Source organism: Grammomys surdaster, unplaced genomic scaffold, assembly GCF_004785775.1.
Source record: "Grammomys surdaster isolate TR1022 unplaced genomic scaffold, NIH_TR_1.0 374, whole genome shotgun sequence".
NCBI classification, from domain to species: domain Eukaryota; kingdom Metazoa; phylum Chordata; class Mammalia; order Rodentia; family Muridae; genus Grammomys; species Grammomys surdaster.
In genome coordinates this window covers 883,243-909,219 of record NW_021604793.1, presented here as the reverse complement: position 1 = coordinate 909,219, position 25,977 = coordinate 883,243, and the positions used below count along the sequence as shown (strand labels likewise).

The 25,977-nt window shown below is 38.2% G+C and overlaps 1 protein-coding gene across 3 annotated transcripts in view; it reads left to right on the top strand.

Annotated features, from left to right (window-relative positions):
• Atf7 (activating transcription factor 7) overlaps positions 1-25,977 on the top strand; it is a 97,920-nt gene that overhangs the window by 7,495 nt on the left and 64,448 nt on the right. For 2 of the 3 annotated variants that reach the window (XM_028781094.1, XM_028781095.1), the window contains exon 2: positions 20,946-21,014. In XM_028781094.1, coding sequence (XP_028636927.1) covers positions 20,967-21,014 — 48 coding nt within the window. In that variant the 5' untranslated portion in view covers positions 20,946-20,966. Of the gene's footprint in view, positions 1-18,256; positions 18,325-20,945; positions 21,015-25,977 lie in introns of all 3 variants that reach the window. The other variant, XM_028781096.1, reaches the window with a different exon arrangement.

The window sequence follows — 25,977 nt, the reverse complement described above, 5'->3', positions numbered from 1 at the left end:
ACGCACACACGCACGCACATACACACACACTTATAGTAAAAGGTCACCATCTTATACTCATGTTTATGGATCACTGTATGACTTGCCAATAGATCATAAACAATCTATTTAATTTATTTTCGACTCTCCCTGGGAAATACTATCTATTCCATCAGTCTATAGTTTCTTTATTCTACCTCCATTTTCTTAGTTGCTTTTTGATTGTGTAATGACTGAAAATATTAATTATAGTAGCTTTTAAAATCACCCCCCGACCTGCCCTGTCATTAAATATAACTCTTGAGGCAAAAATTTTTTCCCCAGACATTTGAAGTTAGAAATCAGAAGATTAAAACTCTTGTCTATGAGCCAGGCGGTGGTGGCGCACGCCTTTAATCCCAGCACTTGGGAGGCAGAGGCAGGTGGATCTCTGAGTTCAAGAATTCGAGGCTAGCCTGGTCTACAGAGTGAGTTCCAGGACAGCCAGGGCTACACAGAGAAACCCTGTCTCGAAAAAAAACAAAAACAAAAAAACCAACTCTTGTCTATGGACCAGTTAGTTTTCTTGCAGCTTCCCTATAATTTTAACATTTCCAGTTTTGGCCTCTTGTCATATTTTGTTTGGAATATAAATTAACACCACTATGTATATAAACATATAATTTTCATTTACAGTTAAAGTTTCAAGGTGTAGTAGTCTATATTCTAGAGGAGAAATGGTGATACATACCAGATAGGGCCTCAAATGGATATCTAGGGAATAGAGTCTTTATATTGGCAGCCAACAACTTTTCTGCATGTTAATTTTAGACTTGACAGTTGAATTTATGTTTGAGCAACTTTAGTTGGTGAGTACATCTTTACCTTCCTCTTTTGGGGTTTTAATTTTCACTTTCATTATCTAAAGTTACAAGTTGTACTGAGGATATAGCTCAGTTGGTAGAGTATTTACCTAATATGCAGGAATCCCTGAGTTAAATTTCCCACACCTCAAAAACTGAGTATGGTGGTACATGGCAGAAAGATACAAAGTTCCAGGTACATGAGACCTTGTCTTTAAAAAGTATTCTTACTTGTTCATCATTCTGATACAGTTATTTCTGGATTCTTTTGGAAAGCATGGTAGTATTGATCATCCCTCAGACCTTTTCTAGTCCAAATATATATAAATAGAAGCTCAGATCAAAGAACAGTTAAATAATCAGGAGGAAAAATAGACTGTAAAGAAAATAAATTGATACGTTTTTGCTGACCCATTGGAAGTAGTTTAAAAGGGGAGGGAGGAACATAAATGATAAGGAGTAATCATGTCTGAACTAAAGACAAAACAAAATCCAACAGTAAAGATTGTCCATTGGATCATTACATGTCTTTTTTTGTTTTGTTTTTCGAGACAGGGTTTCTCTGTGTAGCCCTGGCTGTCCTAGAACTCACTCTGTAGACCAGGCTGGCCTCGAACTCTCAAACTCAGAAATCTGCCTGCCTCTGCCTCCCAAGTACTGGGATTAAAGGCGTGCGCCACCACTGCCTGCTTACTTGTCTTTTTATTTACAAATTTGTTTTTCTTCTGTGTATATATATTGACTGCCTGTATATGAGAAGCAAAATTCAGTTTAGTTTTGAAAGTAAACATTTGCTGTCTAGCTTCCATAGAGAGGGATTTGATGAGTGTTACAAACTCAAGAAGGTTGCATGGGGTTGGGTTTTGAACTTCAGTTGGTGGAGTGCTTGCATACATGCATGCAGCCCTGAGTTCCATCAGCACCACATACACTGGGTTGGTTGCACACATGCCTGTAACCACTGGATGTGGGAGGTATGGGAGGAGATCATGGTCATCCTTGGCGAGTCTGTCCTGGGCTAAATGAGACCCTGTGTCCAAACAGAACAGAATTGCTATATGAGAAGATAAACATTTTATTCTTGTAACTTTGTAGATAAAGTTGAGGAAAACTCCCTAACTAAACCCAAGGTTAATATACTAGTCTTTGAAATGTTGTGTTTAGGACAAAACTCATAACAAATTTACAAATCTGTTCCTTTTTCTCATCTTTTGGCCACTTAAATCCTAAATGTTCCCATATATTTGAAAACAGACTTTGTAGAATTTTTTTTTCTCTTCAGTATTGCCTTTCTTCCTGAGAAGTGCTATTCTATGGAAGTCTTACATGAGCCAAGATTTAACTTAAAAGTTGGTTGTTGGGCTTGTGGTTTGGACCTCTGTGGCAACACTCCCTTCTATAGTCTCCTTGAAAAACCTAACTTGCCTTTAGTTGAATTGCTCGCTATGATTGTCCTATAGGTGCAGTGCTTCTTTCTGAGGTAGACAAGTAAGCTTTATATACTAGACTGGTCAGATTTTATTTATAACTTATGATATAGTAGAAACAATGCAGTTTTTCAGATTAAACAAAACAGGGAAAGGCTGGGAATGTATCTTAGTAGTAGAACCCATTTCTTGGCATATTGAAGGCCCTAAGTTCAGTCTCTAGCACCAAAAACCTCCCACCACCACCATAAGCCACCTTTTAAAGAAACTGTGTGTGCATGATATATGGGTGTGTAAAGTACCAGATGTCCCCCTCTATGGCTGTCTGCCTTATTCCCTTCAGTCAGAGTCTCTCTGTACTAGGATCTTACAGCAAGCCCCAGCTGTCTCTGTCTCTTCCTTCTCCCAGCCTAGGCATGTTTCCTCACCACTCCCTTTGAACAGGGGTTGTAGGCTCATGGCCATACCCAGCTTTTTACCTGGGTGCTGGAGATCAAACTCAGGTCCTCATGCTTATGCGGTTAACTATTCTCATCCACAGAAGCATCTCCTTAGCCTAAGAACCACTCTTTTTGGAATAAGAATACACTTGACTATAAGATCAAACTTTGTTGACTAGAACATAGATTGCTAAAAATGTTTATGTTGAAACCAAATTTCCTGCCAGTATTATTTATTAAACCATTACAGTGATTTTACTTTAATATATTTCTGATACTAGCATAGATCTGATCAAACCATTTTTTTTTTAAAGATTTATTTATTTTATTTATGAGTACACTGTAGCTATCTTCAGACACACCAGAAGAGGGCATCGAATCTCATTATGGATGGTTGTGAGCCATCATGTGGTTGCTGGGATTTGAACTCAGGACCTTTGGAAGAGCAGTCAGTGCTCTTAACCACTGAGCCATCTCTCCAGCCCTGATCAAACCATTTTTAATGACCATACTTCTAAAAGTTTTGCTCAAGTAGTAGTTTGTATGTATTTTGTTTGTGTGAAACTGGAACATCAGTCAGTGAGTATTGAAATATCCCTAGATGGACCCTGTGCTACAAATGGGTAGACTTAGAGAATACTAATAGATCATTTTCTCTAGAACTTCTGATCTTCCCCATAATTATCATTGTGCAGTAGTATGGGTGTTTTTCTACCCAGAACAAAACTTCTACTGAGGTCTTAAAGTCCAGTCCAGCATAATGGCTTAGGCCTGTAATATTAGTACTCAGGAAACAGGAAGAAGCCTGTGGATCTTTGAGGTAGCCTGGTCGAGATGTGTACTGAGTACAAAACCAGCCTTTGCTACAGAATGAGATCTTGTCTAAAAATCAGACAAAACAAAACCACCCCACCACTACCACAAAACAACAACAAACAACAAATAGGGAGGGGGTAATCAAGAACATTGACTACACTTCTAGAAGACCCAGGTTTGATTCCTGGCACTGTATGGCAGCTCAAAATAGTCTGTAACTCTAGTTCTAGGGGATCCGATGCCCTCTTTTAGCCTCTGTTGACATTAGGCACACATTCGATATACAGACATATGTAAGAAAAACACCCACATGGGGCTAAAGAGATGGCTCATCAGTTAAGAGCACTTGTTCTTGCAGAAGACCTGGATTCGACTTCTAGCACCCATATGGTAGGTCACAACCAAATGTAAACTCCAGTTCCAGGGGATCCAATGGGTCCCTCTGGACACCAGGAATGCATACAGTATACATACATACATACATATATGCAAAACACTCATACACATAAGATAAATAAATGAAAAAATTTTAAAAAATACATAAAAATAAATCTTAAAAATCCCTATAAACACCCCCACATACAAAACTAAAACATCCTTGTTTGATTTTTTTTTTTTTATAAATCCATGAGAATTTTAAATTGGTCCTTAAAGATCAGTATTTTGAACCTGACACAATGGTCTATGCCTATAATCCCAGCTACTTGGGAAGCTGATGCTTCAAGAGGAATGGACGTTCAAGACTAGTCTGGAGGCCGGGAAGTGGTGGCGCACGCCTTTAATCCCAGCACTTGGGAGGCAGAGGCATGTGGATTTCTGAGTTCGAGGCCAGCCTGATCTACAGAATGAGTGCCAGGACAGCCAGAACTACACAGAGAAACCCTGTCTCGAAAAACAACAACAACAACAACAACAAAAAAGGCTAGTCTGGAAAATATAACAAAACTTTGTCTAAACAGGGAGTGGGGGAGGCATTAGGAGTGTAGCTCACTTGGTAGAGTGATGGCTTATCATGCATACAGCCCTGGGTTTGGTCTCCAATACCAAGTGGTATGCATGTTATCCCAGTACTTGGGTGGTAGAGGTAGGAAGATTAGAAGTTCGAGGCCAACCTGAGCTTATGTAATGAATTTGAGGCCAGCATGGGATACTTGAAACTCTTTTGCAAATTGATACACTAATAAACAATTACCTAAAAAAGGAACAAAAAAAATCTAAGTTGATCACTGTTGTCTTAGGGGTCATACTTTATCTGAAAATAATCAGAAAAACAAAACAGATTTTATTTATTTATTATTTATTGAAATAGGAATGCTGCCATACCTGTACAGAACAAAGCTTCTGTATGTTTTGGAGTGTGTGTGTGTGTTGTCTATATATGTAGTATATGGGTTTGTTGTTGTTGTTGTTGTTTGTTTTTTTCGAGACAGGGTTTCTCTGTATAGCCCTGGCTGTCCTGGAACTCACTCTGTAGACCAGGCTGGCCTCGAACTCAGAAATCCACCTGCCTCTGCCTCTGCCTCTGCCTCCCAAGTGCTGGGATTATGTAGTATATGTTTGTATTCCTGTGTTTGCATATGGGTGCCAACAGTTAGTGTCCTTTATTACCATCCACTTTATTTTTTGAGGAGGAATATGTCTCACTGAAACTGAAATTCACTAGTTGTCTTGTCTGGCTAGCCAATGAGTTCCAGGGATCTGTTGGTCTTACCCGCTTCCCCATACTCCCAGAACTCTGGTTACAGACATGAATTGCCTCATCCTGCTTTTGTGTGGGTGCTAAGGATCTGCACTCAAGTTCACATGCTTCCACAGCATGTCCTGTATCAAGTGAACCATCTTCTCAGCCCATTTGGGTTTGTTTTGAGGAAGGGTTTCACTATGTATCCCAGTCTTGCATTGAGCTCATGATTCTCTTTACTCCACCTCCATTTAGGATTATAAGCTTGTGCCATCACACCTGGATCTGCATTTTCTTTATTAATATCTTACTGGTTTCCAGGAATTCTACCTCAAAAGCACATTGAGAACTAATGTTTGCTGACTATGATTAAACCCCTAGGTTTGCTCTTTAGCACTGAAAAACAATTTAAAAAATAAAAACTAGGGACTGGAAAAATGGCTTGGTGGTTAGGAGCATTGGTTGTTCTTCTGGCAGACCTGAGTTCAATTCCCAATACTGACAGGATGGCTCACAACCATCTTATAACTCCAGTTCCAGGGGATCTGATGCTCTCTTCTGGCTTCTGTTGGTACCATGCATGTACATAGTACACAAGTGTACATGCAAGCAAAATACCTATACACATTTCTTCTAAAAATCACACCACATTTTTAAGATTTGTCTATTTTATTTATATGAGTACACTGTAGCTGTCTTCAGACACACCAGAAGAGGGCATCAGATCCCATTACAGATGGTTGTGAGCCTCCATGTGGTTACTGGGAATTGAACTCAGGACCTCTGGAAGAGCAGACAGTGCTCTTAACCACTGAGCCGTCTCTCCAGCCCCACACCACATTTTTAAAAAAAACACCAAAATATACATTGAAATATAACATGTTAATGTTCTTTACACCTTCCCTCTTTGTTAGACAGAGTCTTAACTTGTAACCCTAGATAGCCTGACTTGCTATTTATAAGGCTGGCCTTGAACTCATAGAGATCTGCCTTTTTCTGCCTTTCAAGTGCTGGAATTAAAGGTGTGTACTACCATATCCAGCTTATTTTTTACTTTTGTTTCTTGCTGTCATTTTTATTTTATTAATAATTATTATTATTACTATTTTTGAGACAGAGTCTCACTATGTAGTCCTCACTGGTCCAGAACTTGCTATGTAGACCAGGTATATGTAACTAGGACCTCCTGTCATTTTAACAAGTTGTAGCTTTTCATCCCCCTTATTAACATTTCTGAAGATAGCTCAAAATAGTTTCTTGAATCTTCTAAAATTTCTAGTTAGGGCTGGAGAAATGACTTGGTGGTTAAAACCACTGGCTGTTCTTCTAAAGGATCAGGATTCAATTCCCAGCTCCTACATGGTGGCTGACAACCATCCAGGTACAGGGAGTTCAGTGACCTCTTCTGGTCTTTGCTGGTACTCTAGACACATGGTGCACAGACACATAAACACAAACAGAATGTGTATATACATAAAATCATTGGTTTTGGGGCTGGAGAGATGGATTAGCGGTTAAGAGCACTGACTGCTCTTCCAGAGGTCCTGAGTTCAAATCCCAGCAACCACATGGTGGCTCACAACCATCCATAATGAGATTGGATGCCCTCTTCTGGTGTGTCCGAAGACAGCGACAGTGGACTCATAAATAAAATAAATAAATAAATCTTAAAAAAAAATAATGTTAGATTAAGGCACAATATTATTTTAAAAAAATAAAAATAAATAAAAAATCATTGGTTTTAAAGATTAAGTTTGAAAATTAGAAAAAATGCAAACTTTTGAATCAGGTAGTTGGCCTTTATATGCCTGCTTCCAGATGGGTTGTAAGCATTGCCCATTTAGTATATAACTTATGGTTTAGCCTAATTTTTACTGGCATCTGTTTTCTGTCATTTGCTAAAAACTATTAGATTTACTTAGCTGACTGTCTTTGAAACCTATCCCTTCATGTCTGAGATACAAAAACAGAAATTAACTTAAATATTCTGTTGATTATTCTGCTTAGTTACTGCACTACTCTTCTGTTTTTTAAATTACACTTTAATTTATTTAGTATGTATATGCCATATCATAAGTACGGAGGTCCAAGGACATCTGGGGTGGGGGAATTGTTTCTCTTTTTCCATTATGCAGGTCTTAGGAATTGAACTCAGATTCTCTGGCTTGGTGGCAAGTTCCCTACTGAACTGTTTTTGGGGACTTCTGTAATTTTTTTCCATCTATCTATCTATCTATCTATCTATTCGTTCATTCATTCATTCATTCATTCATTCATTCATTTTTATATCCCAATCACTGTTCCCACCCTCCCTCAGAGAGTCTTTCCCCCATATCCATTCCCTTCTCCTCTGAGAAGGTGGGGACCCCCCTGGGTAGCCTCCTACCCTGTCATATCTAGTCTCTGCAGGGTTAGGGCATCCTCTCCCACTGAGGCCAGATGAGACAACCCAGTTGGGGAACAGATTCCACAGACAGGCAACATAGGGCTAGTCCCCCACCCCGACTCCAGTTATTGGGGGGACCCACATGGAAACTGAATTAAACATCTGTTACATATGTGCCAGGGGCCTCAGTCTAACCCATGAATGCTCTTTGGTTGGTGGCTCAGTCTGTGAGAGGATTTCTGTATTTCTTACAGCAATATATCTGCAACTTTTGTTTTTGGTCTCAGTACTACCCATTTATACTCTTAGAAATTAGTAATGGTGATGCATGCCTATAATGTTGGTACTTGGGAGACTGAGGCAAGAGACTAAACAAAAACTAAAGGCTAGCATGGGATATATAGTAAGTTTCAGGCCATCATGGGCTACAAAATGAGACCTTGTCTCAGTTCCCCCCTCCAAAAAAAAAAAAAAAAGAGTTATTGAGGATTTAAAAAAAAACTTTTTTCTTATCTGAATTTATATCTATTGCATTTTTACTTACTAGAGATTAAAATATAATTTTAAAAAAAGATTTGTTTATTTTATATATGTTAGTACATTGTTGTTGTCTTCAGACACACCAGAAGAGGGCATCAGATCTCATTACAGATGGTTGTGAGCCACTGTGTGGTTTCTGGGAATTGAACTCAGGACCTCTGGAAGAACAGTCAGTGCTCCTGCTGAACTATCTCTCCAGCCCTAAAATAAATTTTTTTTTAAATAATAGCAAGCCCCATTATACTATAACAAGGTAATTGCATTTGTATTACCAGGAAAAAAAATGGGGCTAAGATGAAACTCAGAAAAGTGCTTGTTTAGCATGCCATTAGGCCTTAGGTTGTTAGTTCTATAGCACTGCATAAACCAAGTTGGTGGTATGCACCTGTAATCCCTGCTCTTGGGAGGTAAAGGCAGGGGGATCAGAAGTTCAAGGTCATCTTCAACTACATAGAAATTTTGAGGACAATCTGGGCTAGAGATTTTGCCTCAAAAAAGAAAAGAAAAGAAGAGAAAAGAAAAATCTGAGCATAGTAGCATAGTTTTTGATTCCTGCACTTAGGAGGTAAAGGATGGATCTCTGGGAGTTTCAGGCTAGCCTGGTTTATGTAGCGAATTCCAGGTCAGCTAGGGCTACAGAGAAACCTTGTTTCCAAAAAGGCGAGATGAGAGGAAGAGATGGTTCAACTGATAAAGGTGCTTACTTACAAGCCTGATGACCTGTGTTAGATGCCCAGGACCCACATGGTGGAAGGAGAAAACTGACTACCAAAAATTGTCCTCCAGCCTCCACATGCATGCTGTGGCATATGCACATACTGCACACCACACACAAAAAAGATAAAAGAAAAAAATATAAGGAAGAAGCTTCAAACTACTTTAATATCTGGTTTAACAGAAAACATCTAGTTTTTCAGACCTTCTTCTGCAGTCTGTTAATATATATATATTTTTTTGTTTTGTTTTGTTTTTTGTTTTTTGTTTTTTGTTTTTTGAGACAGGGTTTCTCTGTGTAGTTCTGGCTGTCCTGGAACTCACTGTGTACCCGGGCTGGCCTCGAACTCAGAAATCCGCCTGCCTCTGCCTCCCAAGTGCTGGGATTAAAGGCGTGCGCCACCACTGCCTGGCGCAAGATATATTGTTTTACTTTAAGTATCTGACAGACATATTCACACATATATGTAACAGGAAGATTACTTTTAGGTAGTTGTGTCCTCCTTTGATATGGTGCCAAAATCTAGAAAATGGTTTCATAAATGTCTTAAAAGTTATAGTGTGTAACCTGAGATCACTTCTGTTAAGTTTTAATACTGTTACATTGAAGTGTATTGGTCTTTCTTGCTCTTTAAATAGATCTTCTACTTGTTAGTGATTTTTCTAACTTCCATGAGCCCTCTAAAAGGGTCTTGGAGATCCATAAGTGATCCTGGAGCCACTTGGAGAACTGCTGGCTTACAGACTTGAGAATACAGCTGCTTTCCAAATGGAAACATTAGAAGCTTTCCAACTCGCTAATGATTCACAAATGGTAGTCCTCAAATTTCCCAAGGTATTTTTAGTTAATTAATTTTTTAGATAGTCACAGGTATCCCAGGCCATCCTCAAGTCCATGTATGTAGCTGAGGATGAACTTTCTGTTCCTCCTGGCTCTATCCTCTCAGGGTTGTGCTTCCAGCTTGGGCCACCACATCTGGTTTATGGTTTTATGAGGAGAGCTTTTTGTATGCTAGGCAAGCACTTTGCCAGTTGACCTACATCTCCATCCCTGCTTTATTTTTTAATGTACTAGCATCCATCCTAGCTAGGCCTCATTAGCCACATTGAAATCATATACAATTTTATTTTAATTTGTATGTTGCCAGTGATTGAATCCAGCACCTTATAAATGGTAGGCTACTACTCTACAACTAAGCCATGTTTCCAAGCAACAACACCCCCCCACACACACACTTGGTTTTGTGTGTGTGTGTGTGTGTGTGTGTGTGTGTGTGTGTGTGAAAGATAGACAGGCTCATTTCAGTTTTGACTTTGAGTTTTAAAATATATTTATATGATGTGTATGTACATGCATGTATTACAATGCATTTATGAAGGTCAGTGAACAGCTTTGGGGAATAGGTTCTCTCCACTATGAGTTCTACAGATTGAACTCAGGTTATCAAACTTAGATTGTGTTTTAGCTTCATTTCTGATGCTGTGATAGTAAGTCTATAAGCAACTTAGGGGAGGATAACACATTCACTTACTGAGGTAAGTCAAGGCAGGAACTTGAAGGCAGGCCTACTTGCTATTTCACAAAGCATTATCTCCAACCAGGCAACTTATTTTATAGCCAAAGAAGTACAGCAGGAACAGTGAAGAACAGTTCCTGCTAGTTGGCTTGCAGGCCAGCTTTCTTTTTTTTTTTTCCTTTCTTTTTTTAAGATTTATTTGTTTTATGAGTTCTCTATCTGCATGTACACCAGTATGCCAGAAGAGGGCATCAGATCACATTATAGATGGTTGTGAGCCAACATGTGGTTTCTGGGAATTGAACTCAGGACCTCTGGAAGAACAACAAGTGCTCTTAACCACTGAACCATTTCTCCAGCTCTCAGCTAGTTTTCTTACATCATTTAGGACTACGTGCCTACCAGTGATAGAGCCTACAGTGGTCTATTCAATTAAGTCAAGCCCCCCCCCCCAAAAAAAAAAAAAAAACAACCAATATACTTGAGGCCATTCTGACCTAGGAATTCCTCAGTTAAGGCTGTCTTCTCAGATGATTCTAGGTTGTGTCTAGTTGGCAGTTAAAAGTAACCAGAAGGGCTGGTGAGATGGCTCAGTGGTTAAGAGCACTGACTGCTCTTCCAGAGGTCATAAGTTCAAACCCCAGCAACCACATGGTGGCTCACAACCATCTGCAATGATATCTGATGCCCTCTTGTGGGGTGTCTGAAGACAGCTACAGTGTACTCACATATAATAAATAAATAAATAAATAAATAAATAAATAAATAAATAAATATTTAAAAAAAAAAAATAAAAAAAAAAAAAAAAAAGTAACCAGAATACATGGCAAGTGTTTTTTCCCACAGAGCCTTCTCATCAACCCCAACGTCTCACTTTGTAACCCAGGCTGGCCTCACACTTGCAATTCTCCTGCCTCGGGTTTTCTCCTAAATGTTAGAAATACTATGTAAGTTCTTGGGCCTCAGTGCTAAGAACAATCCAGGAGGCCTAGGAATCTGTATCTTTTACAAGGTGCCCAAGTGATTATTCCGTGATTAAAAACTATTGTGTTACCTTACCTTATTTAACTAGTTAATTTTCAATTTATTTTATGTATTTGATATTTTCCCTGCATGTATATATGTGTATCATGTGCAGGTCTAGTGCCCATGGAGTTTAGAAGATGGTGTCAGATCCCCTGGCTTTGGAGACACAGCTGGTTGTGAGCCACCATGTGAGTGTTGGGAACTGAACCTAGGACCTCTGCAAGAACAACAAATGCTCTTACCTGCTAAGCCATATTCCAGTCCCTTAACTTAAAAGAAAACAAACAAAAAAAATGCCTCATATATAAAATTTGGAAATTCAAACAAAAAAATTAATATTTAGATATACTGTAAATGACTTAGTATTTATGTATTTTTTTTTAATATTTATTTATTTATTTTATTGATGAGTACACTGTAGCTGTCTTCAGACAGTCCAGAAGAGGGCATCCAATCTCATTACGGATGGTTGTGAGCCACCATGTGGTTGCTGGGATTTGAACTCGGGACCTCTGGAAGAGCAGTCAGTGCTCTTAACCGCTGAGCCATCTCTCCAGCCCCTAGTATTTATGTATTAATAATAAATAAATTCTGATATTCTCCCTAATTAGGATATGTAATCATGTGTTTTGGAATTAGGGGACAAAAGCCAGACAATAAATGTGGTATACTTTGTAGCACCAGATCTGTGTTATACTTCCTCAGATCAGTCATTCTAACACAAAAGTAGACATGAATGATGTGTTAATGAATAAGCATGGATGTGTTCTAATAAAATTTGTAGGGGGGGCTTTTGGGAATCAAATAAAAGCATTATGTAGACTGGGCAACTTTCTACCACTAAGATATGTCCTCAGCTCTATAACCTTTTTTATAGATACTAATATTGAATTTCATGCAAATTTCATGTGTTATATTTTTTCTGATTGTCTAACCATTGAAAAATTATTATTATTATTATTATTATTTATTTTTTTTTTTTTTGGTTTTTCGAGACAGGGTTTCTCTGTGTAGCCCTGGCTGTCCTGGAACTTACTCTGTAGACCAGGCTGGCCTCGAACCACTGCCGGCGATATTTTCAAATGTCTGTTTCTAGAGGTAACTGAAACAGTAGAAATCAAAACTATAAATAAATAAAGAAAGAAACAGATACTGTACTGTTCCATTTTAAAATTAAGCATAATATTTTAAATTTATAACCTAGCTATAGCATATATTAAATATCAGGAAACTTCAGCCCATGAGACAACTCTATTAGTCTGCCACCTAACTTTGTATGGCCTGTAAGTCAAGAATCATTTTTCGCCGGGCAGTGGTGGCGCACGCCTTTAATCCCAGCACTTGGGAGGCAGAGGCAGGTGGATTTCTGAGTTCAAGGCCAGCCTGGTCTACAGAGTGAGTTCCAGACTAGCCAAGACTGTAAAGGCTATCTCGTCCTCTGTAACCATGCTGCAGAACATATAGGAAAAGCAGTGTTTATAGCAGTTGGTGCTGTTATAGTTATGACTCCTCTGCTGTGAGTCTTGGAATGTTTTCCTATAAAGGAAACCTGTTGTATTTAATTTCCTTGATTCTTTAAGTCTTGTGGTAATAGGGTATGGTTGTTATCCTAGCACTTCTTTTTTTATTTTATTTTATTTTATTTTATTTTATTTTGTTTTTTTCGAGACAGGGTTTCTCTGTATAGTCCTGGCTGTCCTGGAACTCACTCTGTAGACCAGGCTGGCCTCGAACTCAGAAATCCGCCTGTCTCTGCCTCCCAAGTGCTGGGATTAAAGGTATGCCCCACCACCGCCCGGCTATCCTAGCACTTCTTGAGGCTGAGGCAGAAGGAGCAAGAACTTGAGCTGAGTGTGTGCTTCAGAGTAAGTCCATACCAGCTTGGCCTACACAGTGAAATCCTGAAAAAATAAAATAAAAAGAAAGGAGGTGGAGAAAAAAAAATCAAGAACTTGTCCACAAATTCATGTTTCTGGAGACTTATTTTGTCTACTAAGTATATAAGAACCCCCTGTTGGGTGCTACATTGTTGAACTATGCACTGCAGCTATAAGAAGTTTTACAACATGGCAAGTTTCACATAACTTTCAGAGTTAAAAAACATTTTGTTGTTCATTTTATTTGGAGTACCTGAGAAAAAATAACTAGAATTCATATTAGTATCAATATCTTTGTTCCTTATTTGCCAATTTTTTATAACTGTTTTTTTCCAGACGTTTCTTAGCAAAGAATTTTACAAAATCCTGGTCTAGGAAGGATGTAGTGGTACAAGCCTGTAATGCCAGGCAGAAACAGGACAGATGCAAATTTGAGGCCAGTTGGGGCAAAGTGGTGAGTGAGACCCTGTGTCAAGCAAGCAAACAGGAAGCAAATACAAAGCTTAGAAAGCTGGCTCATCTAGTGATGTGCCTGCTGTGTAAGCATGAGGACCCAAGTTTGGATCCCCCGTGAGGCAGCACACATCTGTAACTTGGGTGGGGGTGTGGGAGAGGACATGAATAGAGAGAACTGACAGATCCCTTTTACTCACTGCCACCGAAGTCTGGCTTTCACACACATACACACACACCACATGAAGACATACATATACCACTTCCATACACATACATACATACATACATACATACATACATACATAAAACCAATTTTGATATGAAACAGTAAAGCTAATTTGTTTAAGAGTATAGTAGTCTGTGGTTTTACATCATCCTTTTGGGTCAGTTGATTGCCTACTAGTGAGATAATGTATGCTCAACTATGATAACACTAAATAATACAATGAAAATTTAATGAACAGATTTAATACAATGAAAATTAATAAACTGAGTTTCCAATTCCTGAATAATCTATTGCCTAGTAAAACTTGATTCTACTTTGTTTTCTGAGTTTCGTAGAACCTGCATTTTAATTTTTACAGTTTATATGTTTACAGGAATCTTTTCCTTAGGTGTTTTTCTAGATACCATGCAAAAGCCGGGTGGTGGTGGCGCATGCCTTTAATCCCAGCACTTGGGAGGCAGAGGCAGGTGGATTTCTGAGTTCAAGGCCAGCCTGGTCTACAGAGTGAGTTCCAGGACAGCTAGAGCTATACAGAGAAACCCTGTCTCGGAAAACCAACAACAAAAAAAAAGATACCATGCAAGCCAGAGCATCTATGAGTGTCCTTTTGGAAGATAAACTGTTGAGATTGGAACTAGAAAGATGGCTCCATGGGTAAAGACACTTGTTTCCAAATCTAGCAATCTGAGTTTTATCCTCAGGACCCAAATGGTAGAAAGAGAACTGACTCCCAAAACGTGTCCTCTACCACACATGCATTGTGGCATATGTGAATGTACGTATGTACATACATATGTACATATATACATACATACATGTGTGTATGTATAGATATACATATACTATAATTTTTAAAAAGACTGTTGACTGGTCAAGAATGTCAGTGTTTGGGCTGGAGAGATGGCTCAGCAGTTAAGGGCACGGACTGCTGCTCTTCCAGAGGGCCTCAGTTCAATTCCCAGCAACCATGGTGGCCCACAGCCATCTGTAATGGGATCTGATGCCCTCTTCTGGTTTGCCTGAAGACAGCTATAATTGTTCTTTTTTTTTAAAAAAAAAAGATTTATTTATTTATTATATATGAATACACTGTAGCTGTCTTCAGACACACCAGAAGAGGGCACCAGATCTCATTACAGATGGTTGTGAGCCACCGTGTGGTTGCTGGGATTTGAACTCAGGACCTCTGGAAGTGCAGTCAGTGCTCTTAACCACTGAGCCATCTCTCCAGTCCCATAATTGTTCTTATATACATAAAATAAATAAAATTTTTAAAAAGTTTCCCTGCAGAAGAATGTCAGTGTTTGTACACTTTGTTTACTAACAGCTAAATTCTCTAGGGTCTGAAAGTTAGTACCTATTATGTTTTTTCAGAGAACCTTTTACATATAGACTTTTTTGTGTTGTCATAAAAGAGTGGAGGTGTAGAGTTGGAGCCTATCTTAAAATTTCCAGCTTGTTTAAAGCTAAACTAAATTGTACTCAGTACCTGCTTGGCTTAGTTTTAGCTCCTTTCATTTCCTTAGAGATGCATATTAGGAACAGTTTCTAATTATTTCTCCTTCCTTCCTTCCCCCTCCCTCCCTCCCTCCCTCTCTCTCTCTCTCTCTCTCTCTCTCTCTCTCTCTCTCTCTCTCTTTCTTTCACTTTTTTCCAGACAGAATTTCTAAGTGTAGCCCTGGCTCTCCTGGAACTTGCTCTGTAGACCAGGCTGGCCTCGAACTCAGATCTACCTACCTCTGATTCCTAAGTGCTGAGATTAAAGGCCTGTGTCACCACCACCACCCTGCTTCAGTCTCTAATCATTTCTGATTGATTATTACTATAAATAATATTTCTTGCCAGAGATTCTTAAAATGAACTCTGGACAGGAATAAAGGAAGAAGAGGTGCTGGAAGTGCTTGACTATCCCACCAAACCTGTTTTCTGTATGAAACTGGTAGTATATAATTTTAGATTTTTTTCATGGTCCTTGTTGAGTTTATTTTTTCAGTTGCTACTAATGCTTTATAGAACTTTATATGACTCTTTAATTTACTTTTCAGTGCTTAAGAATAGTTTAAAAAGTACAGGCTTTTTTTCTTTTTTTAACTCAAAGACATTTTTCCCCCAGTCATACAGGTCAGCACTCTTTTCTCAGGTTACATTATATGCATGTAAATTTATTTCACTTATCATTATTGTGTGTATATATGATATATGTTGAGGGGCACATATGCCATGGTACACATGTAGAAGTCTGAGAACAATATTAAGAAGTTAATTTTCTCCTTCCACCTTTATGTGGGTTCCAGGCTTCAAACTCAAAAAAGTTATCAGGCTTGTATGGCAAGCACTTGTATGGCTAGCTCATACATTTTATTTTTGATTTAGTAAAAAAAATTTCTGATCACTATAGACTTGAGAATACTAAAGTACAAAGAAGAAAGTAAAGTAAACTAGAATACAGTTGTCTTAGACATAATGATTATTCATTTTGTATTCATTTTGGTATTAATTTCTTCGTCTTCTTTTTAAGAATTGTTTATTTTATATGAATGAGTGTTTTCCCCGTGTGTATGTATGTGTACCATGTGCATGCATGCCTAGTGCCTGAGGAATTCTGAAGGTGTCAGACGCTTGGAGCTAGGGTTATGGATGGTTGTGAGGTGGCATGTAGGTGCTGGGAACTGAACCCAGGACCTCTGCAAACAAGTGTGCTTATCGACTGAGCCATCTTTCCAATTCTCATCATTTATCTTTTTTAAATTTTTTAAAATTATGCTTGCTTCTTTTTACAGATTTGGAATTAGAGTGCATGTGAAATTTTATCTATCTAAATTTTTATTCATGTTGTGTATATATGTGAGTGCCAGCACTTGCATGCCACAGCATTCCTACCTATGGGAAGTCAGAGTGTGTCCTTCCCAGAGTCAGGGTTTGCCTTCCACCTTGGTGAGGCTGAGTCTCTTTTGTTGAATCTGTGTCCTCCAGGCTAGCTGGCCTTTGAGCAAGTCTGGTAGGTTCTTCTGTTTTTGCCTTCCATCTTATAGTAGGATAGGATTATAGATGCATGCTACCCTTCTTCTTACATGGATTCCAGGGATTGAACTCCAGGGTTGTCAGCCTTGTGTGACAAGCACTGTCCCTGCTGAGCCATCTCCCTGGCCCCATAATTTTATATTATTTTTTTTATTTAATGAGTATTGTTTTCTCATGTCATTAAGTAGTTTTGAAAATGTTATTTTTAACACCTTAAATATACTCTGGCCAGGCGGTGGTGGCGCACGCCTTTAATCCCAGCACTTGGGAGGCAGAGGCAGGCGGATTTCTGAGTTTGAGAGTTCAAGGCTAGCCTGGTCTACAGAGTGAGTTCCAGGACAGCCAGGGCTACACAGAGAAACCCTGTCTTGAAAAACCAAAAAAAAAAAAAAAAAAAAAAAAATACTCTGTTGTAATGCAGCACCTTAATTTATATTTTTCTTCAGCACTTAATTCCTATTCTTTTTTTAATCATAAATATTACTAGGACAAACATTTTACTATGTAAAGATCCTAGCACCCATGCTGTGTGGCTCACAACTGACTGTCCCTCCACCTACGGAGGAATCTTAATACCGCTGGTCTCTGAGGGCAATTGTACTAACATACAAACACACACACACACACATGCAAATAAATAAAATATTATAAAAATGTAATTCTCTAAACCAGGGTTGGTTTTTTTTTTTAAGTATTTTTATTAGCACGTCCATGCTCTGCATATGGTAATCAGAAGACAGCTCTCAGAAGTTGTTTTTTTCTGTCTACCTTGGAATTTAGGGATTGAGTTCAGATCAAATGCTTCTATTTGCTGAACAATCTCACTGGTCCTAAACCCTGAGTTTTCTTTTCTCCCAGCATTCATATGAGTTTCACTTTCAGGCAGATCCTAACTATCATTTATGCGTCCTGGTTGCTATGCGTCCTGGTTGCTCTGAATACAAGAGCCTTTTTCCCTGTAGACATGGGTCTCTAAGGACAACCTTCTAATGCATCTTTGTTTTTTTTTTCCTAAGATCCTTTCAAAAAGCATCTCACTTAATCTTGATAGTATCTCTTAATTTGTATATTCCTCTCATCATTTATTGTTTAGTCCTATAAAGTTCTTACATTTTATCCTCGAAAGTTGATCAGGAAAGGAGACAGCAAACGGTGTCATTCCTAGACACATGGTCTGCTTGTCAAACAGTAGAGTTACAGATGAGCAATGAGTTAAATTCACATTGAGTGGCAGCAACATCATTCAAGATTTCATTTTTTGTTTCCCTTTTTGTGATAGAAGTGTGTTGTTTTTTCTTTTTCACCTAGAAATAACCAGAAGCATTCTTTGTGTGTCACAGATGTAGCAGATGGAGAACGAAGGAATAATTAAAAAGGTGCAAGTGGAATTTTTTAAATGGGGAGAAAGATTGTTCTTATTGTTCAGTAATTAAATTTTCTTGAATGCAGAAGTGATGGAAATGACAAGAGACACTAGAATAACGGGATGATTTAAGTGTAACTAGGCATTTAAATTTAAGAAAGACTTCTTCCTCCCATTGTGATCTCTGTTTGGTAAAAATGGTTAAAACAAAGGCTTACAAATTGGGACGGAAGCAGGAAATCCTATTAGTGGCTGCCAGTTTAACATTCAAGACCAATGGAAAGCTTACTTCTGTTAGATTTCAATGCTTTTTCTCCCAAACTCTTCCTTTTCTTTTTTAATAAGGCACAATTTTATTTTCATATCATATTCTTACTAGAGATTCCAAATTATAATTATCCTCATTTTTTAAAAGTCTGAAATTTGTGGCTTGAGGAAAATTGTCTCAAATTTATATAATCACTTTCTACTCCCCCATCTTACCATAAAGAACTCTTTCTTCTGATTATCATTAAAGGAGAAAATTTCATCCTAAGTGCTAGAATCAATATAAAAGAGAGGACTTCTCCCTTATTATTGTGTCCACTTCTATCTTGATAGGAAACCCTGAAAGCCAAGTTCTGGTCTTATGATATGTTAGGAAAACAAGCTTTGAAGCTAGAAGTGAAATTGTCTGTGGCACAGCAGTTAAGGATTCCCATGGATGAATGATTTGCTTTTCAGAGATATCTGAGTTTTCAGCCATAATCACCATAGTTTTTATATTTATTTGCTTTTATTTACCTATTTTTTGATACTGTGTTGTGGTTCTAGAAAGTACTAAAAAATAATTTGTTTTTAAAAAATGTATTTAAAACAAACAAACAATCCAGAAAACCTTGTTGTCCTGGGGCTATGTGAGGAAGAATGAAGCTCTCATTTCCCAGTACCCAATCAGCAGCTTGAGCTGGCCTCTCCTAGGAACAGAATTTATTGAAGCAATTTATCCTGGCTAACTGTGATATAAATCTGTGTATACGTATGTACATACAGAGTCTATTCCATTACAGCAGGGCTGAAGCATCAGTTTTCTTCATAGTTAGACCATGTTCCTATCACATTGAAAGATGACCAAGCAGCCCCTTCTATTTTATGGGGCACCTCACACTTTTAAACACCGATTAGCTGTGGAATTACTGATTAGACAACCAGAAATACTGGTTTCTAACCTAAAAATAAATCCTAAGAGAATAGGAAGACTATTACCTCGTTGCCCTCTATTTTAAGCATGGTTTTCTGGTTACTAGATTCATTCTAGCATGTTAACATTTTATTTTAACACAGGTCTGACTGAGATTGACCTGACATTTTGGTTTATCTCCAATATAAAATTTGAGATTTGGTTACAGTTCTGAGGTTGTTTGCAGACATATTCCAACAGTCGTCTCTCACTTACCTTCCCTCATTCACATCCTTTTATGAATTGTTCTATGTTGTGGATGGTTGTATGAAAATGTCCTTAGCACCTTGTTCTATAAGACTACTGTTATTCTTCCTCCCAGTTTTCTCTTTGACTTTTCCAAAATACTGTTTATCTTTTAGGGATATTTTTACTGTGGTTTCCATTTCTAACTATTATTATTCATCTCTGCCCGGTTTGTATTTTTAGTTGAAATATGAGAAATTTTCTCAATACATTCAGATTGCATTTGTTGTTTTTGACGAAGAATTTTGGGAGACATTTTAAGAGTCATTTAAAAAAGCAATATAAATTCTGTTAAATTCTTCAGAGAAATAGAGGGGATGGATGGTGGTGCTTTTAAGTGCATTTCTTTATCCCCTGCAGCAGTACACATCTGTTGGCTACAGCAGAACAGCACAAGCTCTCTGGCCGAGAGCAGCACAAACAGCCGGAACATATTCACCCGGTAAACCCCCAAAGAGTCGACATTTGTTTTATTGCTGCTTTTAAAAACCTAGCCATAAATAGAATCAGAGGGGGAGGGGCATTGATATTTCTTCATTTGCAACAGACAATTGCTGGGGGAGGGGATGAGAAGGAGGCTCTCAGCAGGGAGGGGAAGTTTTTATTTTTATTTTTTTATTAATGAAAATCATTTCCCATGTAGTTCAATAGGATGGGTGCTTTGTTTTCTTTGGCAATAATCTGGGATAAACGACCCTTGCCAACAGTCTCGTAGTTTATACACCAGGGAGCCAGATTATAGCCCTGTAAAATGGAGCACCCCTCCTATAATCCCTTAATTAATTAAATGACAAATTTTGGTCTTCTCTAGTTCAGAAATATGGCTTCCGCATCGAGCGTTCAGTGAATTTATTGACATAGAGAGCTGCACTGGTTGTAATTCAGAAGACTGGAGAAATATGTTATATACTGTAGCAGAAAGAGGGAAAACCCAGCAAAGGCTTAAAATTCCTTGACTATTTAAGTCTGAATTTTCCTAATTAAAAGTTTCAATAGAGGCATAGTAGATCATATGCCACCTGTCTAATGGGTCTCTCCAAAGTAGCCTGTGTTTACAGCTATGATAGATGGCATTCTTGGAACACCTGTTTCTAGGCTTGATATTTTTGAAGCACATTTTTTTTTCACCAGCGTATTTAACATAACTTTTCCCCTACTCCCCTCCCCAGCTCTGCTCTGCTTTATGAAATATGGGAGACGACAGACCGTTTGTGTGCAGTGCCCCGGGCTGTGGACAGGTACGTTTACAATATACTTTATTGTGAATGTCTTGTTGTGAATCAAAGTGGCTGTTTTATCACTAAGGCAAAGAGTTTAAAGCCGGTATTTTACGTGATCACTGGAGGTAATCAGATCACAGGATTTGCAGCGTGTAAATCCAAGTTATGAGGAAGTGTAGGCACTCCACTGTAATGAAATCTGCCTTGCTTTCTTCCATCTTGTTATTCTACTGATGTTTGTTTCTCACCACACAGTGTTAAACAATACATGTTACTCTCTCTTCCTCTTCAAAGCTGTCCATCTAAATGCAAAGCACGTTTAGAAATACCTTCTTGCCCTTTATGTACATAAAAGTCTGCTTAACATATTTAGAGAGTCAGGTAAGAATGTTCTCATTCATTGTAATCCTTCAATTTCACTGTCTCTGTAGATTTCTCACATAAGAAAAAGAAATGTTTCTTTTGATTGTTGATCCAGAAAAATTGTGCTAACAGCTAAGGCAGGAACAGACAAACCCAACATAGAACTTGAGATCCAATAGTATTCTATAAACATTTCCCCTATCTGATACTGTGACATAAGTTGCTCTACATGTCAGCTCCTATGTAACTGTTTGCATGTCTGTGTATTATATGTCAAATGTGTTTCATATGCTTCTTTTTTATAAAATAATTCTGTTGAAATTGCCTCGTTTTTCATTTTATATTTAACTTTTTCCCTAGATTTTTTTCTAATGCTTTTATAAATGATGAGAAAAAATTAATTAAAGTTTTATTTGCCTTCATTTTATAGAACCTGAACTATAATCAGTTAGGAATAGGTCATGTAACTGTCCAGTGACACTTACTGGTGGTATGTGAGATTGCAGATTGGTTCTATTATGTATTGTAAATACTTAAACAAGAAGAGTGAAGTCTAGACATGTCTAGGAATTGGAATTTGAGAGGTAGATGAGATGGTGATGGTACAAGAAATAGGAAGACGATCCCATAGTTCAATAAATGCTGAAAATCTCTGGTAAGACACTTAAACAAAATCATTATTTCCTGCAGGATTCAGGATGCTAGGGTATATTTTCTTCCCTGTTAAAATTTTTTAATATGTATAGGTATGTTTCTATTTTCAAAAGCATTATTAAAGTAGGCATGTAAAATGATCCCTTTAAATTTGTGTGTAAGAATTTTATAATGCTATGTGTTGTGACTCTGCAGCTGATACATAGTAATACGCTGTACTGTTTGAAAAATCTGAATTTTGGGTGAGTTTATTTTTCTCATATTTGACTTTTTTTTTTTTAAGACAAGATCTCACTGTGTAGCCCTGGCTACCCTGGAGCTCTCTATGTAGACCAGGCTGGCCTCAAATTAACAAAGATCCACCTTATAGGTGTGTGCCACCATTCCTGGCCAGCCCAGGCTACATGAGACGTTGTCTCACAAACAAACAAAAAATTTTGCGAGGCAAACATGGAAGTGCACATTTAAACAGCACCCAGAGGCAGAGGAAAAATAATCTTTGTGGGATGGGGCCAAAGCCTTGAAAGGGCAAAAGCACTTGCCACACAAGCCTGAGAACCTGAGTTTGATATCGGATCCCATGTTGGGAAGTTGAAAAGAGAGAGTAGACTCTTAAAAATTACCCTCTGACCTCCATATGCACACTCTAGCATGTGTGTACCCACACTTGCACACTTATCATAAACACAGACACAATAATAATAAATAACAGTAAAAAAAATTTAAGTTTTAAAATACCCAGCAGTGTTGGTACATTCTTTTAATACTCAGGAGGCTGAAGCAGATAGATCTCTGTGAGTTTGAGGTCAGCCTGGTCTACAGAGCAAGTTCCAGGATAGCAAGAACTATACAGAGAAACCCTGTCTTTAAAAAAAAAAAAAAAAAAAAGTGAAGATTTAAAATTCAAAATTCATTTTGAACTAGAAAAGGAAAGTAGTAAGGGCTTTTTACTTTGACTTCTCTCTGTTTGCGAGCCTTTCCCCATATTTCTGAATTGCAGCTGTAATGTCTGACTCAGATTTGGAAAGCTTTTCCTCCACTAGTGGGAAGTTGGAACTTGAGGACATCATTACTCCTTAACAGGATAGAAAGCTCCAATTTAAAGATTTGGTAGCAATGTGACTTTACCTTTTTTGCATATCAGAAATTGTTCTTTAAGGTAAGATTGTAGTTCTCCAGTTATATTTAGTCCCTATTTTAGATTTCTTCTGAGATCTGGTAACAAATAGCTCCGGAGTAGGATTTCAACAGATACATGTGATCACCTCGTGCTATGTGAAATAGAGAAAATGTAGCAGAAGATACAAATGTGGTAAAGCCAACTACCATTCTACTTCCTTAAATCTTAGGAGTCTTCATTTTAGAACCACCCAGAGGCCTTTGAGTTACTTGTAATCTGCTTGTTATGGACTCAAACTATTTATTCAAAAGTGGTAGAAACAAAAAAATAAGTCCCAGGAAGGAACCATGTTAGTCTAACCTCGAGAAGGCATGATTTAGGACCTATTATTAGAGAAGACTCCAACATCAGTGGTAAGAAGCAGTTGACTCAGAGGTTAAGAGCACTGTTGATCTTGCAGATGACCAAGATTTGATTCTGAGTACCCATATATGGCAGCTCACAAAAGTCTATAACTCAGTTCCAAGGGATCCAGCATACTCTTCTGACCTCACAGGAACTTCGTGCATATAGAGCACAGACATATGTGCAGACAAAACATTCATACATGTTCTTTTTTAAATCTTTTTTTTTAATTGGTTGGAGATTTACCTCAATATATGTTCAAGCATTTATGCGAGGCTCTGGGGGTTCAGGCTTCAGCTCTGGAGGAAAAAAAAAGGCAATCAAAGAGAACTATGGGAATTTGGCTTTTGTTTCTGTATCTAGACCTGTGTAGACTCTACCATATACATCTTTAAATTCAGAAATCTTCCTGTAGTTTAATATTAAGGGACTGTAAAAGGAAAATCTACTTAAAATAGACTAGTAGATTATACGCTCCATTATATAATCAAAACCACCAGGCTTTCAATGAATACATAAGCATGTTTTGGTTGCTAGGTTTTTAATGGCTGTTATTTTTGGACTATGTTCATGATCTACTTCCCAACAATCTGATGTGACACAGCTGAGTTCTAAATACACTACATGTACTTAAAAAAATGGCTACCAAAGGTGGTGCTGTCTGCATTCTTGTATTAAAACACAGATGATAAGCTTTTTAGCCCTTTTATTGCTGTTGTTCTATTGAGACTGTTTCTCATGAGGCCTCATCACTTTCATGAAGAAGAACTTGGGAAAAACAATTTTCTTGCTAAACCCTCTCTATGGAATGTGGTGTACGCAGTCATTAGTAGAGCTGAGCTGCCTCCTGAGGATGGTTTAGTTTTGTTAAGGCAACAGTCCTCCAGATACCCTTTTGTCTGAGGCCTAGGTAAATCTAGTTGTGTGGAATTTTGAAGCAATTATGAAGTAGCATCTATTTAAGAGCCAAATGCACTTAAACACACCTGTAATCCCAGCCATCTGGTACACTAAAAAAAGAGAATCACAAGTTAAAAAACAGCCTAAGCAACTTTCTGAGACCCTGTCTCAAAGCATAAAAGGCCTGAGCTGTGGCTGTGTCAGAGGGCTTGCCTAGCATTCTTGAGGCCTCGTTTAGGGGTAGGAAAGATGGTTCAGCAGTTAAGAGGATGTACTGCTCTTGCAGAAGACCTGAGTCTGATTCCCAGCATCCAAATGGTGACTCACAAGCACCTGTCACTCCAGCTCTGGAGAATTCATATGCATATATATATATATATATGTATGTATGTATGTATATGCGTATATGTGTATATGTGTATATATGTATATATGTATATATATATATGCAAATTAAAACTAAGTCTGAAAGCCGGCCAGTGGTGGTGCACGCCTTTAATCCTAGCACTTGGGAAATATGTAGTAGTGAGACCTTGTTTCCCACAAAAGAACATCAGAATTTAACTTTGCTTTTGGAGAAGTGATTCTAAAGTGATAGTATATCTGCCCTTTCTACAAGTATGGCTGTTTAGGTTTGAGAATAAAATTATAATAAAGTCAGTGTCTCAGTTAAGCCACAATTAACATGTTAAGGAATTATTACTCGTTGGTACTACATAATGCAAATTAATCCCAAATGCAAAAACAAATCTGAAATTCTTACCAGAATCATAAAGTGATTGTGGAAGGATGATTTCACACATTTATGACAGCCCAACAGCAAAGGCACTGTTGATGTGTTTGTAGCTGATTCACTAGGTTTCAGTATTATTCTGGTTAATTTGTCATTGGAGTGGAGGCTAGACTATGGGAATAGAAACAAAAGCTAATGCTTGGGATGAGAAACTGGAGTTTGTCTTGATTTCTAGTTAATCACATGAATAATTCAGGAATTGAAGTAGGACCTTAAGGTTTTAAAATTCAAGGTTTTGCTGGGTGGTGGTGGTGCATGCCTTTAATCCCAGCACTTGGGAGGCAGAGGCAGGCGGATTTCTGAGTTCGAGGCCAGCCTGGTCTACAGAGTGAGTTCCAGGACAGCCAGGGCTATACAGAGAATCCCTGTCTCGAAAAACAAACAAACAAACAAACAAAAAAAAACATTGGTGGTGGGGCACACCTTTAATCCCAGCACTCAATAGGCAGAGGTAGGTGAATCTTTGAGTTCAAGGCCAATCTTGTCTACAGAGGGAGTTTTAGGGCAGCCAGTGCTACACTAAGAAACCTTCTCTCCAAAAAAAAAAAAGAGCAATTATAAAATAGCTTTGCCTTTGTGTTTTTGTTAAAAATAGTAGAGATGCTGGGCGGTGGTGGCGCACGCCTTTAATCCCAGCACTTGGGAGGCAGAGGCAGGCGGATTTCTGGGTTCGAGAGTTCGAGGCTAGCCTGGTCTACAGAGTTCCAGGACAGCCAGGGCTACACAGAGAAACCCTGTCTCGAAAA